A 20,108-nucleotide genomic window follows, 5' to 3' on the forward strand; every position below is an offset into this window, starting at 1 on the left:
TATGACTTAACTGCTATCTAAAATATATGACAAAGTGTGTGACAAGCTGTTGTAAAACAATACACCCAAACGTATGACTTAACTGCGATCTAAAAATAATTATTGTTACCAAGCCAGCTATCAGAATTCTACACAGAGGTGAAATAAACTAAAGCATTGATGTGTTTTCTTTATATGTGTGACATAGACATTCCTCAACACACTGTGTGTCATATGGTCTCATTTGAAGGCATGTTCATTTATGTTCACTTACTTGACAATACCCATGAATTAGCAATCAACAATCAGATTCAACCATGGGTAAGATTCAGTGTACTGAATTATAGTATATTGGTGTGATTAACATAGCATAAATTGGGTGTTCTTATATGACAATCCCAAACACGCAAGTCTTTGATCGTATTGACGACAAACTCTAAAACACTTAACTTTTTCAAAGCAGTTATCATGCATGTACAATATTTCCATTCAGGCACATCTGTAACAGGTCTAGGGTTGTTATCAGACTTTAATGAAAATGTGCCCAAATCCAGATGCTGTTTGAAGAATCACAATGGAGACACATATGCTTAGAAGGAGCCAGTCCTTGAAAAGCTTATCTGGGGTTCATGAGGGGTCATGGGACCGGCCCGCTCCCACTGTCTGGGACAGGAAGTCTGTCTCTCAGCTAGTGCAACGGTAAGTGTCATATAACGGCAAATAACAATGTACTACAATGTAGGATTTTAGAAAAAAAAGACATTTACTTGAGTTACAACATGTATACAAAATAAAACAGATTCTGTATGTGCCAACAGGTATCAAAGCTGCGGAGACCTAAGGATATTACAAAAAGCGGAAGACAGACATAAGGTTATTCATTGTTATTGATTGTATTGATACTTCTGACTGTACCCCGTAAAATCCTTAGTGTCACATTAATTCCAACAAGAGTTAAACCGACATTCGAGGATTTGTTTTGGTGTATTAGTGTGAGTGTGAGTAGTCCCACAAAGACAGTGGTGGAAGAAGTACGTGCTCTGACTTTCTTTTACCTAAGTAAAAGTAGCAATATACCACAGTATAAAAACACTGACTGAGCAACTTTCACTTGTTGTTGAGTAATATTTGACCATGTCTGTACTTTGACTCAAGCACTGGGGTTGAGTACTTTGTCCACCACTGACCGCCGTGACCGGAAGAAACCAGTCATATTGGTGGTCAAGACAGATTGATTGTTTGAATACTTTATTAACAGTTTGCAAATAGTGCAGTGGTACGATTATACAATGGTGCTAAAAGGATAACACAAAAAGTCCTAGGGGATTGTTTCCATTGTAGCCCTGTCCTGTGTATTCAATTCATTGAGACATTTAAAGACATACGATAATATAGAATAATATACAAGACATCAAACAGTTGGGGGGTGGGGGGGGGGGGGTATTTCTGGTGTTAAGCTTAGACTTTACAAGGACCAGGGTGCTCTTTTATGGTGGTTTTTAAGGAGTCACATTTTTTGATATCTGTTGGTAGGGCATTCCACATTTTGGTGGCATAGCAGTAGAACGAGGGTCCACTGCAGTCATATTGGTCATATGGGGACAAATGGGTTCTACTGCTATGCCACCAAAATGTGGAATGCCCTACCAACAGACATACAAAACTGTGACTCCTTACCCTCCTTCAAAACCGCCATAAAAGAGCACCTGTCTGCAATTTGTAACTGGTCCTAGAAAAGTCTTCTAAGCTTAACACCGGAAATGACCCCCCCCCCCCCCCCCCAAACTGTTTACTGTACATATACCTTTATTGCTACTAGTGTTGATGATGTCTTGTATATTATTGTCTGTCTTTAAATGTCTTGATGAATTGAATACACAGGACCACAATGGAAACAAGCCCTTAGGGCAGGGCTTGTTGTGTTATCGTTTTAGCATCATTGTATAATCGTACCACTGTACTATTTGCAAACTGTTAATAAAGTATTCAATCAATCAACAAACAAAAAAAGGAATTAAAAACGCTGTGACCAACGCGTTTCGGCCGGAGGCCTTCATCAGGGTCCACTGCAGTCATATTGGTCTTCTGTCTTCCACAGGCCTCTGTTGTGAGCGGCAGAGTGGAGGTGTTGGAGAGTCGAATGGACACCCAGCGGAAGAGGTGGGAGAGCAGTGAGGATCACCTGGGGTCTGGTAGGCGTGATAATCACAATTATTTTAGCAAAATCGTTTCCATTCATCTGTATTTTTGTGTCTGTTGAAAAATAGCAAAAAGTAACTGATCTACAAGCTCACAGCCCGTGAGCTTGTAGATCAGCTTTTTCGCTATATTAGAACATTTTTTAAACTGTAAAATGATTAAATGCATGGCCTGTTTTGGCTATAGCACATTATTTATTTGGATTTTTAGTAGACTACCAGTCATTGTCAGTCAAGTTATTTGTCATATTATCTGCCCGGTGCAATATTTGTTTACAAAGCCTAAGATCCAAACAGAAATGTAATTTGTATATATTATGTGTGAATGTTCTCTCAATACAATTAAATCATTAATCGCAATTATTTGTATGACAATTAATCATCAAATATGTCATGATCAGCCCTAGGGTCCGGACGACCTCTGTCCAGGTCCAGGAGTCGCTCTATGGACTACCTTCCTCAGAGCAAGGTTATTATGGTTTTGCATTTTTCATTAGTACTTTTTTTTCTCGTTTTGACTTTTTGTTTTCAGTTTAGATTTGATTCGTTTCTAAACTGGGTTTGTTAATTTATGAAAAGGATTAGTGTTTGTTGAGTTATTATTAGTTTTAGTGTTAGTTTTAGTTTTTTTATTCTACAATAGGAGCCAGATCCAACAAGGTCTATGCTTTTAGTTGGTTTTAGTTAGTTTTGTAAATACACAAAACCGTTTCAGTTAGTTATAGTGTTTAAGTGTTCAACAAAAATATTTTTCCAATTTTAGTTTGAGTTATTTTGTTAGTTTTAATTAACTAAATTAACCCTGCCTCAGAGGGACCATGCTGTGGGCACCAATGCACTGCGCGCCCTGTTCGAGTCCAAGGCCTCCCTGCAGCACCACTTGTCCACCTCCAGCCATCAGCTCAATGCAGCAACACATGCTGGTAGCAAGACGGGGAAAGAGTGCCCCCAAGGGGCCGGGGGAGGCCACAGCACTGCAAATGCTCCAGCAAAGAAGGACATTACTCATAGCATGGTGAGGGCATGTGTGTGTGTGTGTGTGTGTGTGTGTGTGTGTGTGTGTGTGTGTGTGTGTGTGTGTGTGTGTGTGTGTGTGTGTGTGTGTGTGTGTGTGTGTGTGTGTGTGTGTGTGTGTGTGTGTGTGTGTGTGTGTGTGCGTGCGTGCGTGCGTGCGTGCGTGCGTGCGTGCGTGCGTGTGTGTACCATTCATGTGTGAATTGCAAAGTGCAAACCTAAATTAAAGCAAATCATTTTGTTGCTGAAGTTTTACTCACAACATTATTCTGGGTATTTCCAGAGGTCCAGCGAAGCTGAAAGGAGACGGACAATAAGCGGGCTGCCAGAGTCTTATGCAACCACTTCCAAATACTCACACGGTGAGTAGCAGGACCAAAAGACATGTTTACACATGGTGAGATCTGATAGGGGACATGGCCTTGTGATGCCGGGGTTCCCTCGGCTCGAACGCATGAAGCCACTGCTCTATTTTTGGGACACGACTAAGAATCAGTTGTCCCAGAGAACTAATAAAAGTTGTTTGATGTCAAGGCAATTTCCCTGTCCACACAGTGTCACGTTGCCGTCGCAGGAAGTCCGTCTCTCTGTAGTTTCTGCTCGTCATGACTCAACAGCAAGATGTTTTTAATGGTATTTTGACAGGCCTTGAACAATGACACGATGAGCGATGACACCTCCATCTGTCTCTCAGACAAAGAATAATGTCAGAGCATGACACCAAAAAAGTCTGGTGGTATGAAATGGAAGCAGTGGTGGAAATGAACTAAGTACATTTACTCTAGTACTGTACTTAAGTGCAATTTTGAGGTACTTTGACTTTATAGTCAAAGTACCGTAGTGTTTTTTTAATACTTTATTCTTCTACGCCACTACATCTCAGAGTGCAATTACAATTATTTGAACACTTTAGTTACTTTATAGATTTATATTATTAATGAAAAAACGTACACGTGTAGTACATTACCCACTTAAGCCCTAATTTATACTTTGGCTATTCGAAAATAGCCAATCTACAAGCTCACAAGGCGACACCCTTTTAGACCTGCTATCTACATTATATTACGGTTTTACACATTTTTATATTAAAGTTGTGAAATAGGCAATTCATATTTGTATTTTAGTACGATAAGATTAGTATTTTGATGCCACTACTTACTTACTTTTACTCAAGTAAAATATTGAACACAGGTCTTTTACTTGCAACAGAGTATTTTTATATAATTGTGTTGCTACTTTTACTTAAGTAAGAAATCGTAGTACCTCTTCTACGATTCTCTTCACCACTGAATGGAAGTCAACCTTACACGCTTCAAGTGAATCCAACCTCAGTTGCCACAGAACAAGAATGCGAGTGCTATGGCATCCGGGACATACCGTAAATATCACAATGTAATCCATACAGGGGTTTCAGCTATACAATGAGATAGGATAGGGAGTTGGGTAAATAGTAACTCTTGTTCCTTGGCCATGGATTTAACAGGGAAATAGCTAAATAAAGAGTCAGACGTGACTGTGTATATGCATAACTATGTGCTTGGCACACATTCTCGAGATAGAGCCAAGGGGTGTCGGTGACAGTTGTGACCATGACGCAGACCCTGCCACTCTGAACCATGCCTCAGCTTCCTAGAAGGGTCATAGCTCCAGTATATTGTCCATGACACGGTGACCTTGTGATGAGTCTAGTAAGGCTGTGAGCTGCAAGCAGGAGAGTGATTTACATCAACATCTGTTGACTAGATAATGTGTTGCTTCAGCTGAGATTTCCAGGTTTCCCTAAGTCAAGAAAAGTGTTGTTACAATTAGGACAGGACTTATTAATAGATCCAATATTAGACTGGATATGTTATGGGACACAGACTCTTTAGCAGTCTTATCAGTGTACCACCTTACTAAAATAGGACCACCACGCAGTAGAGTAATGTGTTTTTTATTATCTCACACCCACTGACATCACAGAGAGGTCCCTCCCTGTCAGTGCCCATGATAGGGGGTGACAATGTAGCTATGGGAATGGGAGGTGGGGGGTGCCCCAGACCCCTAACAGAGGTGATTGACTCAGCCGAGTAACAGCCATCAGTCACCCTCCCAAAATAGTCAAACTCTCAGTGGGGCAGCGGGTCTGATAAAAATCAGCTGCCACCAGGGCCAGAGCACTATAGACACAGTGACCTGACAGGGACAGAGACGGACTGACAGAGACTGAGACACATAGTGGAGCAGCTTCAAGCTGAGAGGCTAACACCACAGGAGACAATACAGGACCTTTATCCAACAACTCGTACCAAACCAATCGAGTTCGCAAGGGATAGAACTTTTGTGAGTATGATTTATTAACCACTTAAGCCCTATATAATTTGTTATATGACAAATAGCAGAAATAGCTGAGCTAAAAGCTCACAACGTGTCACATTGCGATCAGTTGTGATCTTGTAGATGAAAATGTTGAAGTTTTTTTAAACAATTGAACGGTACGCCAGGGTTAATGTGATTCAACTGTTACAGGGGGAAAAGCTAATAATGGAAAATAGCTCCTTTGAGAAGTAGTAATTTAGGTACACTGTTAAATATATACTTTTTTAAAAGTTATTGTTGAAATTGCAGTTTTGTACTTGCCTGCAGTTGATCATTTATTTTTTTTAAAGCTGAAGAAGACAGTAAATGTTATGTTATGTTATTATTCTACCCCAAAATACCACTGTTTAAATCTATCACTCAGACATAAAGGCCTTGCCTGTGAAGTATTTGGGGCTTGGAAAAGAGGATTTGTGAGATATTCTGCTGAAGAAGGGATAGGCTTTTATTCAGAGTTCATGAACACATTAACACAAATATCCAAAGTCACAAAACTCAAGTGTCTTCTTAGCTATATCTTCTTGTTGGCATCTCCTTGGTGACTGTTATTTCTCAGCCCCTAATCCCTGGATATGCCTGGAATGGGAGGTCAGAGATCAGAGTCAACCTATCACTGGCATTGTTTATTCTGTCACCATCAGAACAGTGTTAATGCACACTTAAGTGTGAAAGGCAAAGATACAGTGTAACTTATAAGAAACTAAAAATCTCTGGAAAGAAATCAAAATGACTACGTCGGATTACTTGTGGCAATGCATTGATTTCGACTTTGTGCGCTCAGGACCATGGTTATGCACTGACGGGCTGTCTGGGGTCTGTATTGTACCACTTTTGGTTGGGTAGGTTTCATTACAGTCTGTGAATGTGGCTACAATCGAAAGCAGCTGAGGTGTTGGTGGAGAACAAATACCAACTGCATTTCACAGACATTTGGACAGCTGTCTGTGGCCCAAAAGCCTTCACATTGCTGTTCCTTTAATAGCACTTCTCCATTCCTGTGAACGGAAGATTGGAAGAGAGGGTTGACTGGCCTGGCTTGGGGTTGGGGGTGGGGGGGTACCAAGCCCTAAGAAACATCATCAGAAATAACTGTCCGCTTTGCAAAAGCCTGAAGGTGTGATTGATTACTGTGTGTGTGTGTGTGTGTGTGTGTGTGGGGGGGGGGGGCGGCGGCATCTAACAGGTTCTAACACAAGACATCTGTCTTGACCAATCACACCGCGAGTTACGTCCACATGAAATGGCCATTAAGGACCATTCCCGTGTTACTAGATGTCAATGTTTCCATTGTCATCATTGGCCACATAGCTTACATGACAAGATATCATATTTGTTTACATTTTGCATATTCAATAAATATTACAGGATGTACCATAACATCTTCGTCAACATTAGCTAAAATTCACCTTATGGTTAAAAGCCAACTTCAAATTAAATTCACCTTTGAAATGCAGCACTTGTAAGGAACAATTATTCCAGGTGTGAATTTGTGTACATTTGAATGGCTTGTATTAAAGTAATACAGCAATTTCAGATCAAATAAACTATGTAGTGAATTTAAAAAAATGCCTATACCTTTACCTATATCTCGCAACTTTACAGTTCAGAGTAGTGTTTTTCCACTCTGTTTCATTACAAATGGCAGAGAATAACATTGAAACGGTTAGGCTGAGATCTACTAAAGTATACACTGTATGCAAAAAAAAAGTATGACACGGGCAAAGCCTGCTAATGGCTAAAACACAAGATGAGTTTTAATTTAAAACTTTTAATTCCACTGTAAAGGAAAAATATGAAATGTTTTGAAAATTTGAACAATTCAATATGAACAATTTTTGCCAATAATGTCCAAAATAGGGACGCCAGGGTTAATGTGGTTAAATGAGGTTGACCTCTTGGTCTTGTGGATTGGAACTTCAACAGGACTTGCACAGCTCGCTGTTGCCTCATTCAGTCTGCTCATCCAGCTATGAAAATGCTTTAAGTCCAGGCTCGTGAGAGGCGCCAGCACGCTGGTCCATCCTTTTGTCCTGTAAGGGCTTACTGTGTGAAAAGGGAGGTATGTACGAATCTGGCCATTAGTTACAGCTGGTTGGCATATGCCATACGCCTGACCCCCAAGTTGATCCCTCAAACACAGGACTTCATTTCTGCTGTTCTGATCCCTACATTTATTTTAATATTTAATACATTTCTTCCTACATGCATCAGATGGTGTCATGGTGTCATGTTCTTTTTTTGTTTTTTTGCACCAAAGGTTTCTCTCTCATATCTGAAAAAAAATTAATCTAAACAATAATAACAATAATTATAATAATAATAATAATGAGAATAATAATAAATATAAACTCAAGACTATTCAAAATAATCATTACATTTACAATTTGCCCCCTATGGATTTCAGGTATAAGTAAAAAGAAAAAAAAACAATGGTTTGCTTTTGTGGAATGTGGTAGTTTTGACCATTTTCCACTGGGTCAGCCGGTGGCATTCCTTTGGTCAGGTGTTGACCGTTTGATGGCAGTGAGCTCATGCAAAACAATGTGCAAACAATCAGTGTCACTCCAGCTGAGCTAGCAGTTGCTGTTGTGGGTTTTCTTTTTACTTCCAGGGCGTCATGGTCAGCCCATGGGCACAATGTTTATTGAGGAGCTCAGGCAACTGGCAGGCTGTGTGGGGTCATTTGTTTTGTCAGCCGCAGGCACTTGGTCTGTGGTCGTTTTGTTTATTGCAATGCTGGATTCGGAGAAGGCTATAGGATCAGCATATCGTTGCTGTTTCCTTGCATCTCCATATTTCGAATGAATGCATTTACTTCCTCATACTACAGCAGGGACACTCAAATAGCTGAACCTGTGGGCCACATTACAAAAATGGTAATGGGCCAGGGGCCAGTTGATAAAATGACATTAAAGGGACAGTTCACCGAAAAAAAATATGTTTTTCCTATCAATTAGTCACCCCATGGAGACTTGAATTCATGGATATTTTTTTGTTTTTGTCGCATTCCTAAGCCAATAATTTGATGATTCCGGTAGGAGACACAAAGGAGACTCTTTGTGTCTCCTACCGGAGCCGCTGGCCGTCATCAAATTATTGTCTTAGGATGTGACAAAAACTTTTTGGATTGATTGAATACAGAAAAAAGCACATGAAAGTACAGTTCAAATACAAGGTCAACTAAATAGGATAAAAAAAGAAGAAGCCTACGGCTTGTTTCAATTGGGGTCCTTTGTACTCAATTCATAGTGATATTAAATGACAGAAAGATTATTCTTTTTGATTGATTGCTTGGCGGGCCAGTCAAAATTGTGCCTGAGTTTGAGTATCACTGTACTACGGTGTCATGCAAAAGTAGCCGACCTTCATGCTCACAACGTGCCGCGGTGCAACGCGTTGTGAGCTTGTAAATCTGCTCATTTTGAAAAATAATGAAATGAAAAGAAATGTGTGTGAACGTGGTTAAGTCTGTGGGTTTTATGAATATTTAACCAATGGAAATGAATTAACATGGGCTTGTGACTCAATAATAACAAAATTAGATCAATTTGAACACAGGTTATTTTTTCCATTTTCTGAAAAGTAACAGTTTTGGACATACAAGGTTACCACCCGACAGCGACAATATGAGTTTTGCCTTGCATTATAACATATCCTGAGTGTGTTAACAGAGTTAACACTCAGGATTTTATAGTATAGCCTCCCTCGTCTAGGCCTACACCATAAAACCCAGAGTGTTAATTTAACTCTGTATTTTGTCCACCCAGGCTAGATACTATATTAGTTTTGCTGGAGATAACAGGGTTTCCACAAGCGACCATCAGCAACAATAGTAAACAGATAAGAGACATAGCAACACCACTATATATATACACACACTCTTTTAGCATATGGCTGATGACAGCCGTATATTTTAGTTACACCCCACTCCACATACCACAGACAACAAGAATACCACAGACATTATCATTGTGAATGTGGGTCAAAAATGGCTTTCTCATTACTGCAAGTGTAAAGGAAAAAAACAAAAGATCTATTAGTATACAATCAGAAGATTATTTGCGTATAATAATGCTAATGCACTCGCACTATCACTTGTATACACTTACACGTTTGAATAGAACTTGTGGTGTGAACTTCAAGTTGAAGTTAATTAAACGTTTGATCAAATCCTACTGGCATTAATGAAACAAGTTTTGTGTTCTCCATTGCAGAGGACAGAAAGTCTCCACGGTTCACTTACGGTGACGACGTTTTGAGACAAGGGCGAGACAGGAGCTCCGCGCCCCCCTCGGTGAGAGACAGATCAGCACTCTACCTGTCAAGACTGGCAGCTAAAGACTCTGCAGGAGGCTCACCACATCCAGTGAGTTCCTGGCATGCCTCCCATTCACACACACACACACACACACACACACACACACACACACACACACACACACACACACACACACACACACACACACTAACAACACTGTAACCTAATCCACATTTTGTTTATTTTGTTGTTCATTAGGAATCTATTGGCACTCCAGGAACAAGAACAAAAGTCAGCAAGGTAGGCCTACTGTGTATGCTTTACCTATCATTACTAACACAGATTTGTGTTTGTGTGCAGTGTGTGTGTGTGTGTGTGTGTGTGTGTGCACGTGTTGTTTTTTCTAAGCACTTATGACCTTAGACAGTTATTATTACAAAATAGGCTTTGTGACAGCTCCACATTTCGATTTCCCAGACTTATTGGTAGGCGATCTCCAATCGGAATGCGAGACTACTGATAATAAGTATTATATACTACATTTCTACATATGGACAAACTCTGTAGATGCCCATGTAACATTATGCAGTTACATTTTATAGAACATGCCAGGCCATTTCAGTATGAGCAGCATTTAACAACTGCTCATAATCTTTGGAAATATTCGACATCAGTCAAATTCATTTGGCAAAGATTGTTATGTTGTGACCATTCTTTATTGGTGTTTAAATCATTATAACCAATGGTATAACCAAATAGATATGATCTTTGCGAACTTGTGGTTGTTGACATTTTATTAATACTAATGGTCATTGAGATACTTCCAGAACCTAATTGGGCAGCCTCATCTGAGCTCAGTTATGAAGAGTCAATTTGGATAATTATATTTGCTTTAATTCATTCATTTGCCCTCAGATAAACATATCATTAATAGACTTTTAAAGCAGATCATCACTACAATGTCACACAATCATTCTTTATCTAATTGCGATTTATAGATCCAAGTAAAAACATAGTGCAGTAGTGCACTCAATTCTTTGGCCAACTAAATTAAGATGATATTGCAATGCTAGCATACTAACAGTCATGAAGTGTTTCACTAACCCTGGCATAGTAGAAGATGGTTTGCTGTGATCAACATCCAGTGAGCACAGACAAAGGTAAAGTATGACTTTTTGCTTTGATGCATGGCTATCAAACATTTTCATTTACCTTAACTAATACAATTTCTGATGACTAAATACTGACAATAACATAAGCTCCTTCCGTCTCTGTTTTTCATTTCAAGATGGCCGACCCTGCCAGACATATCACTGTTTCAGATGCATCTCATGATGAGGACGACCTGCCTCCTCCACCACCTCCCCCAGTACCACCCAGACCCCTCAATTACGAAGGGCCCCCGCCACTAACAAGCCTACCTGCCCCTCCACCTAAAGAATGCTTCTCCACATTCTACCAGCAAAGACAGAAGAACGAGCTGAAGAGGCTGTTTAAACACATTCACCCAGACGTGAGGGATAACCTCAGTGAAGTCGTGGATGAGGAGATAGTTGAGGCAATGCAGTCAGAAATCTCCCAGGGAGCAGATACAAAATATCTGGCAGAAGTTCAGTCCATGAGGTGGATCTTTGAGAACTGGACTCTGGACAACATTGGGAATCCACATGCAACCAAGAGGCTTCTGGATGAGGAGCTCTTACAAGGCGGAGACGTCAGAGGCACCTCCACCATGTTTGAGCATCTTGACAGTGACCAACAACGTGCATTTGCAGAAAGGCAGACCTCCGTCAGAGGGGACGTCAGAACATCAACCTGGTTGTTTGAAACCCAATCTTTAGATGCCCTGAATAAACCAAAAACAGAGGAAGGTGAAATAGTTGAAGCTGTGCTGAAAGAACCCATCCAGACAGGGGATGTGAGCGGGGCTCGGCTCCTCTTTGAGTCCAGACCGCTCAGCGATTTAGGGCGGTGCAACTCCATCGAAGACCACAACTTCCTGAAACTTAAGTCTGAGCTTCAGGAGCAGAAGGGGGATGTTCAGAAGACTGTGAAACTCTTCCAGACAGAGCCATGCTGTGCTATCAGGGACAACAGTGGCAACATTCATGAGATCAAGTCGATCTGCAGGGAGGAGATCAAGAGCAGTAACATCAGCACTGCACGCTGGCTCTTTGAAACCCAACCTTTGGATGTCATCAATAAGAGTACTGACGAAGTGAAAATTATCCGGGGCATATCACTGGAGGAAGGCCAGCATGGAGGAGTGGATAGAAAGAAGTGGATGTTTGAAACCCAGCCATTCAGTACAATACAAGAGGGGGTGGAGGTGCACAGGTTTGAAGGAACCGTGGCTGACTGCACACAGGAGGCTGATGTTGAGAACAAAAGGAAACTCTTTGAGACACAGCCCATGGCAACTCTGAAGGGAGACTCCGCAGAGAAGGCTTTGGAACGTGAAGAAATACTTGGAGGAGATGTCAAGACCTCTATGTGGCTGTTTGAAACTCAGCCCATGGACACTCTCAGTGAAAGCTGTGAAGTGGGGCACTTGAAGAAAATCTCCCTTTCAGCAGATGAACGAGGAGAAGTGAAAGGCAAAAAGCAAATGTTTGAGAGCAGCAATATTACTAAGAGTGCCTCAGTCAGAGAGCACGAGATTGAAAGGGGTGATGTAAAGTCATTCAAAAATCTTTTTGAAACAATTCCTCTGGGCAACATTGCCCATTCTGGTGAGGTGAGGATTGAGAGGAAGGAAAATGACATCACAGCAGGGAATGTGAAAGATAATAAAGCATTGTTCGAGACAACTCCCTTGTATGCTATCAAGGACTGCTCAGGAAATCTCCATGAGATCACAACAGTCAGCCGAGAGGAGTCCATCAAAGGGAATGTCCAAAACTACAAGTGGATGTTTGAGACCAAGCCTCTGGACCACTTTGCGGAAGGAAATGGAAATGTTGAGTTAATCAAAGGCATAACCAGGGAAGAGGATACAGAGGGAGATGTCAAGACGGCAAAGTGGCTTTTCGAGACCCAGACAATAGACGGTATCCATTCCAAGTTCAACCAGACAGAACAATGTTCCTCTGCACAACAGGAGACTGTGCAGAAAGGTGATGTCAAGACCTGCAAGTGGTTATTTGAGACACAGCCAATGGATATTTTGTATGACAAGGCTGACAAGGTAAATGACAAAGAGGCCATAGAAAACACTAATGTAAAGTCCTTCACTTGGCTTTTTGAATCACAACCTTTGGACAGCATTAAACATAGCGAGGAGCAGAGTTTGAAGTTGTGCACCATCCAGGATGCTGTTCAATCTGAAGTGGGTGTCAAAACAGTGAAACACCTTTTTGAAACAGAAACCTTGGATAAAATCCGAAAGGAGACAAATGCAGAACAAGATGTGAGATATGTCAGCCAGGTAGATGTTCAGTCAGGAGATGTGTCACGGGTTAAAGAGCTCTTTGAATCCCAGTCACTTGATGAAATAGGTTCAGAGATAGCAATGCCCTTTGATGAACAGAACAAAGAGGAAACCATTGAGAAAGGTTCCGTTCATAAATGCACCTGGCTGTTCGAGAACCGTCCAATCAGCCTGATCAATGATAAGGAACATAATGGCACAGACATGCTCCAAGTCAGTGACGTGGAGGCTGGAGATGTGCACAACAAGAAGTTCATCTTCGAAACCTTCTCTTTGGACAAGATCCATGATCAGCCTCTTGAGCAGGAATCAGTCTGTGTGGAAAGGCCTGTGAGCAATATTGACGTGAAGTCCAGCACCATGATGTTTGAATCCCAGCCACTGTATGCCATCAGAGACAAAGAGGGGCAGTTTCATGAAGTAACTACAGTGAAGAAGGAGGAGGTAATGAGTGGTGATGTGAGAGGAGCCAGATGGATGTTTGAGACAAAGCCACTTGACGCCATCAAGGCAGAGAATGAGATTTATGTCATCCGAGCTGTCACCCAAGAGGATGTGAAGAAGGGGGATGTGAAGTCAGCCAGATGGAAGTTTGAAACACAGCCACTGGACTCCTTCATGAGCCAAGATAAGCCCTCCATCAGGGTTGTAGAGGACTTGGGAAGCAGCAATGTGCAGCTTAATAAAACGCTGTTTGAATCTGAGAAGTCAACCCACCAACAATATGTGAGAATGGTTAGCGTCACCGATGTCCAGCAGGGTGATGTCAGGACCTCCACATGGCTCTTTGAGAATCAACCAATTGACAGCCTCAAAGGTGAAACACAGGAGCAGGATCCCCTTACAACTGTTCACAGGGAGGACAACCAGAAAGGAGATGTGAAGCGCTGCACATGGCTGTTTGAATCCCAGCCACTGGACAAAATCAAGGAAGCTGATGCCACCTCATCACAGGGTTCTGTGAAGGAGATACCAAAAGCTGACGTGAAGAGCACTACCTGGCTGTTTGAAACTACTCCACTGGACAAAATTACAGCCACCAGCGTTGCAGACTCCCTTTCCCATCTGTATCAACTGGAATTTATTCACTCAAGTGGCATTGTGATTGAAGCAAATGAGATTAGCAGTGTCAACATGGTGAAATATCAGCTAGCCAGCACAGATGGAGTACAGATTCAGAAGGAGGAGGTTATTGAGGGAAACATCAGGAACATCATGTTACAGTTATTATGCAAGCCTACTTTGATGCCCCAGATTACTCTTCTCCGAGAAATTGAAAAGGGTCAAGTCAACAAGACAATAGTAGAACTCCCGAACAATCAGTCTGCATCATCTCTGAACCTGGAAAGGGATCAGCGGATGCAAAACATTGCCCAAATCATCGATGACCTTCTTGTTCAAAGTAAGTCTTGGAAAAAAGGAATAATAATGCAGGAGTCTGCACAGGGACAAGCAGAAATGACCGTTTACTCACTCGTCTGCCATTGTGAATCCAAAACAGAGAGCCAAGACATTGAAAAGGGTGATGTAAAGTCTACCATCGGAAACCTCTTAGCTACTGCCAAGAATCAGCAGGCCACATCCTCCTGCAGAGTTGATGAGAACGAGAAGGGGAATGTGAACTTGTATAAAAGCTGCATTGAGAAAGGCGATCTGCAATACCTTAAGAGTCTCCAAACAGAGACGTCAGAAGATGATGAGCTGGTGACTAAGGACCAACTTGAAATTGTGCAAGGGGATGTGAAAGAAGCAAAGAGAAGTCTCTATTTGCAGAAAGGAGTGGAGCGAACCATTTCTGATGTTTTGCCAGGAGATGTAAAGAACACCAAAAAAGTATTTTCATCTGAGTGCTCCCTCGGTGTTGAGAATTGTATACCAAAAGAGGAAATAGTCCCTGGGGACATCTCATCAGCCAGGAAACAACTAGCAGTGAAACCTCAAGTCATAGTGGAAAAAGAGGAGGTTGTGGCGGGTGACATCAAGGCAACCATGCAGTCATTAGAGCGTGCCAAGCAACAGAGTATGTATGTTGAGCGTGATGTTATCAAACCCGGAACCATCTACGACATGGACCTGTCGGTGCAGGGTCCCGAAACAGAGGGGGACCATTTGCAGAAAGAAGAAATAATATGTGGAGATGTCAAAGCAGCAAAAAGGTCCCTTGAAATGGCAAAGAATCAAAGTATGCAAGTGGAACGTGAGGTCATTGTTCCGGGAAAGATATATAACCTGAATGTCTCAGCACAAGAGCAAAGCTCCACAGCGGTGACACATTCCATGTCATCCTCCTCTTCCAGATGCCAGCGGATAACGACAACTTTTGAAAAGGTCAGTAATACAGAGAAAGATCATGAAAGCCATGGTACATTTCAAGCTTGTCAACAGGGTTCCATGTCACAAAGTGCAGTTATAGTCAATAATTGTGCACAACACTCACTGCCACCTATGGTTAACTTGAAGAGTGATGTTCAGAGCGCAGAGGAAGAAGCAGCAGCAGAAGTTTTCAAAGGAGATGTCAAGGCAGCTATTAGGTCTCTGCAGAGTGCTGCAACAGAGCAGAAGCTTCTAGACAAAGAGGATGTTGTAAGAGGTAACATGCAGATGGCCTTGCAGTCTCTTGAGAAATCTAGTATAAATGTATCCAAGGGAGACTTTAAATCTGCAATGTTATACAGGAATTCAGGCAAAGCTTGTTCAGGGAGCAAGACAGTACACAAGAAGTGTGTTGTGGTATCTATGCCTCCATCTGACACTGAATTGTCTCCTTCGGTTTCAGTAACCTATGGAGCACCACCACCATCCATCACAACAGAGACTCCAACTCCCAGCCCTGTAGCAATATTGCATGGAAACTCTAAACCAACAAGTTTTGTAGCTGTTGTGCCACCTCCGCTCCCTCCGAAAGCAAGTGAGAAACCACAGGAGCAGAAGCCAGCTCTACTGCCCAAGCCACAACAGACAGCAATTGGACACAATACTTTTCCACCCCCAGCTTCCAAAGTCCCTTGTCCCACCAAAGATGGTGAGAAAAAGTCCATCATTCAGAGCCAAAGGAATTTAGAAAACAAAGAACAATCAAGTGACATTGAAGCTATTGACTCAAAGGATAATGCAGGTAAGAAGACAAATAAGGATACAACAAAACATGCAGAGAAAACAACAGATTGCCGACCTGACAATAAATTAAATAAGTCACACTTCACTGAAATGGATAAAAATGTGATACAGAAAATTAATGCGGCTGAAGAAATACAGATGTGTATGCAGGCTTATGCAGAGCATGAAATGACTACAGGTTTTCAGGCGGCCCTACAGAACTTTGGGGGAAAGGAACAAGGCACTACTGACAGAGTCCCTGCAATGCCCAAAAAGAACAAAGTTGTAAATGACGAGGTTTGCCCAGTAAAACAGATCAACAAGACTGAGGCACAACCACAGAAATCAAATCCCAGCATTCACCACGAAGAATCCTGCAACAATGAATTGCAAAAAGCAGCAGCCAAAATTCCAGTTTGTCCTATAGGCCAAAATAGGCATTACGAAGAATCGCAAGAACCTGATAATAAAGTTGTTTTAAGAAAGAAGAAGCCAAAGAAGGAGACAGAGTTGGAACGATATCAGAGGCTCTCGGTCCACAAGGACGAGATCATGAAAGGAAATGTAAAAGCAGCGATGGAGATCTTTGAAAATTTAAGGAAACGAGAGGAACTCAAAGTAATCCTCTCTCAAGTGCAAGAGATGGAGGGAGAGACCAGCAATGTAGATGTTCACTCCACGGCGACATTATTTGATAATGTACCCGCCTGGATCGTTACGCCAAGTAGAAAGACAAAGCAAAGTACGGAAATTCATGAAAGGAAGTTTGAAATGGAAACACAGGATGATGATATGGAAAGCACCTCCTCTGTCGAGACTGCATTTGAAGATCTTGAAAAGGCGAGCAGGGAAATAATAAACCTGAAGGAGGAGACGTTAGCCAAGCTCATTGACATTGAAGAGGCGATTAAAAAAGCTTTGTACTCTGTCTCCAATCTGAAGTCTGAAGCTGACATTGCAGGATTATCAGGGCTGTTTGACGAATCTTTGAAATCTGAGCAAAGCTATCAGCCTGTCAACAATATCAGGAAGATCAGTATTGTGTCCAGTAGGGCTAAACCAGAGCAAACTAAAGAGCCACCTGAGATGAATGTGAAACCAGCCTCAGCCTCAAGCTCTTCAAAACAGCCAGAAAGTCCATCTACCAAAGGTCACAAAAAGCCACTCGTTAGGCAGAGCAGTGCTCCATCGTGCCCATCATTCATCTCAATTCACTCTGCTGCCAGAAAACATACAGACCAACCAAAAGCAAATGGAGATCTGGACCAATTGCCAGCAAACCTGGTATCCTCAAATCATGTCCACACTCCTACTGTACCACAACGTAAGGTCAGTGTAATTGAGGTGAAAACTGTTCCTGAACCTCCAGCAGGAATCATTGGTAAAAAGAAGACTGTCAGTGAAACATATGAAGAGACTGATGGCTTTGGCAACTCCTTTAGTTCCTCCACGACATCAACATTCATCACAAAGCAATGTGAGACTAAAGCCTCTGCATTGTTTGAGGTAGTCGGTGGCCCCACCACATATGAAGTAATGACACCCCCCTTGAGACAGAAGTCTGATCGTTCCTTTTTAGATAATACCCAGAATGCTAAGGAGGGAGGGGCAGTTTTTGTAACATTTAGCCAACCAAAGACGGGAAAGCATTGAAATGCCAAAAGAAAAATCATTGCTGTTTTAAATGACAAATTCTTGCTTTTATGTATTTATAAAATGATGAATTCATGACTGTCATGATTGTCAATGGTGTCATACAACTAGTTTATCTTCTCATGAAATCACAACAGTTTTATTAAAAAATATGTGTATGCATTTTATACTGTAACACTATAGTAACTTATGTCCTTTTATTAAAGTTAAGCAATATGCTTGATATGTTGTGTAAAGATCACATGAATGTAAAAATAAAGTTACCGAAAAACTATTCTATTTTTGTTGTGTCTTGTGCTTATAGAATACAGAATGTTCTTTAACTCATTGCTTTTCCTACATTATTTTATAAGACATTCAGTTTGGCTGTGGACCCCCATCTGAAGATGTTTTGTGCCAGGGACACCCCCAGAATAGAACATTTGTGTTAAAAAACACTTTCAAGATTTTTCAAAAATGATCAAAAATGGCAAATGTACAAGCTCGCAGCACGGCACAAATTGATGTGCTGTGAGCTTGTAGATCTGCTATTTCCAAGAAAAGACAGGTATATTATGAAATGTTCAAAAACTAAATAATAGAACAAATGAACACAAAACACAAAACATGGGCAGTACATGACCAAACTAAAGGCAGTGAGTTGTTATTGTTAGAATTTTCTTTCTAACTTTGGTGATATATGCATTTGGTGTGTATTCTGGGTTGCTTTGGCTCTATTGCAAACTGAAATTTACTTAGCATGTCTCCAGACGTCTTTCCACTCTTGGTCATCAGTGATAGATAGCTCCTACCCCATTTGCCCATTTAACCCCCTGTAAAGTGATAGGTGGAGTAAGAAGCATCATCAAACAAAATGACAGCTGTTTTTCAGCTGTTAAAAATGACATTTTCAAATTTCATTACCGTATTACTGTAAAATAAGTGCAAATAAGGCATTAAGTCCTTCAGGCTATTCCTCAGTTTTGACCTTCCTTCAAGTCAACCCATTAATCACCAGGCCTTAGGTATATTCGTCAGAAATCAACCTAATATGCAAAGAAAAAAAAAACCAGTAAGTCCCTCGGTGGACATTTGGTAAGGGAAGCTTCACCACCCACCCAGATAGAATTTCAATTATTTACGACCCTGTCGTATAAACTAATCTCATTTGAGCACACAGCTGGTATGTCAGACCCCCCACAAGGCTTTACTAACTAGCTTTTAATATTTTGCTAATATCTCACAGCCAGCAAATTACTACTTGATGACATATTAAAATTTTGTTTCAAACTGTATCTGTTCTTCAAACTCCAGAGTTTGTGAGGTCATTTCCCTTTTAAAATAAATCCTTACAAAGTGAGGAGTTGGTATTTCATTTACCAATGCAAAATAGTAGGGGCAACATAGTCAGAAAACAGCTCACAGGTGTTATTAAATCTAGCTGCAGTTATTAATATAATTTGTTTGCAAAATATAGAGCTACATTTATAATCTGAATATATACATTGAATATATTCTTGTAATCCTTATAGTTCCAGTCACCTGTCAAGGAAATGTGCTCTGCCTGTTTGACACCTGTCTACCCAATGGAAAAAATGGTGGCCAATAAACTGATCCTGCACAGCAACTGTTTCTGTTGTAAACACTGTAAAAAGAAGCTCAGGTAAGATGCTAACAATGAAATTAAATCATAAAACAATCAAATCACCTTTTCTTATCAGACTTTCTTCAGATTTCATTTTGTTTTCATGGACCAATTCTAAAACAAATTCCAATGTCAGCATCTGTGATTTAAAAAGAGTAGGCCTAATTGGGAGGGTTAATAGAGTAAGTAAGTAATACATTTTATTTCGGTCCATTTAAAAGAGCAGATATCATACATACAGTTAAGTCCACTAATGCTAGTGGCTGAAGCCGAGGCTTATTTTGCCTACCCTTTTTGAAAAGTAACTAAGGTTAATAGTATGGAAGTCTTGACAAATTCTTGATTTTTTCTTCTTCTCATTATTCTTATTTTAAGAACATTCTTAAAATCTTCATATTAAACTAAATTACCTGTTGAATTTATGCTTTGAATTTACAGCATTGGAAACTATTCTTCTATTTATGGGGTGTTCTATTGCATCTTTCACTACCAACAACT

General features: G+C 40.9%; 1 protein-coding gene across 1 annotated transcript; it reads left to right on the plus strand.

Annotated features, from left to right (window-relative positions):
- The first annotated feature begins 5,342 nt into the window (after window positions 1–5,342).
- Window positions 5,343–16,150, plus strand: xirp1 (xin actin binding repeat containing 1). The gene is made up of 5 exons (XM_084058809.1): window positions 5,343–5,513; window positions 9,764–9,915; window positions 10,066–10,107; window positions 11,096–15,565; window positions 16,014–16,150. Exons 4-5 carry the CDS (start codon window positions 11,096–11,098, stop codon window positions 16,014–16,016), a joined length of 4,473 nt encoding a protein of 1,490 aa, XP_083914935.1. The 5' UTR covers window positions 5,343–5,513; window positions 9,764–9,915; window positions 10,066–10,107; the 3' UTR covers window positions 16,017–16,150.
- The last annotated feature ends 3,958 nt before the right edge of the window (window positions 16,151–20,108 follow it).

This window comes from Gymnoscopelus microlampas, assembly GCF_963454915.1.
Source record: "Gymnoscopelus microlampas genome assembly, chromosome: 5".
NCBI lineage: Eukaryota > Metazoa > Chordata > Actinopteri > Myctophiformes > Myctophidae > Gymnoscopelus > Gymnoscopelus microlampas.

Coding starts and splice junctions, on each gene's coding strand:
- xirp1 (XM_084058809.1), top strand. CDS start 11,096: ATGGCCGACCCTGCCAGACATATCACTGTTTCAGATGCATCTCATGAT.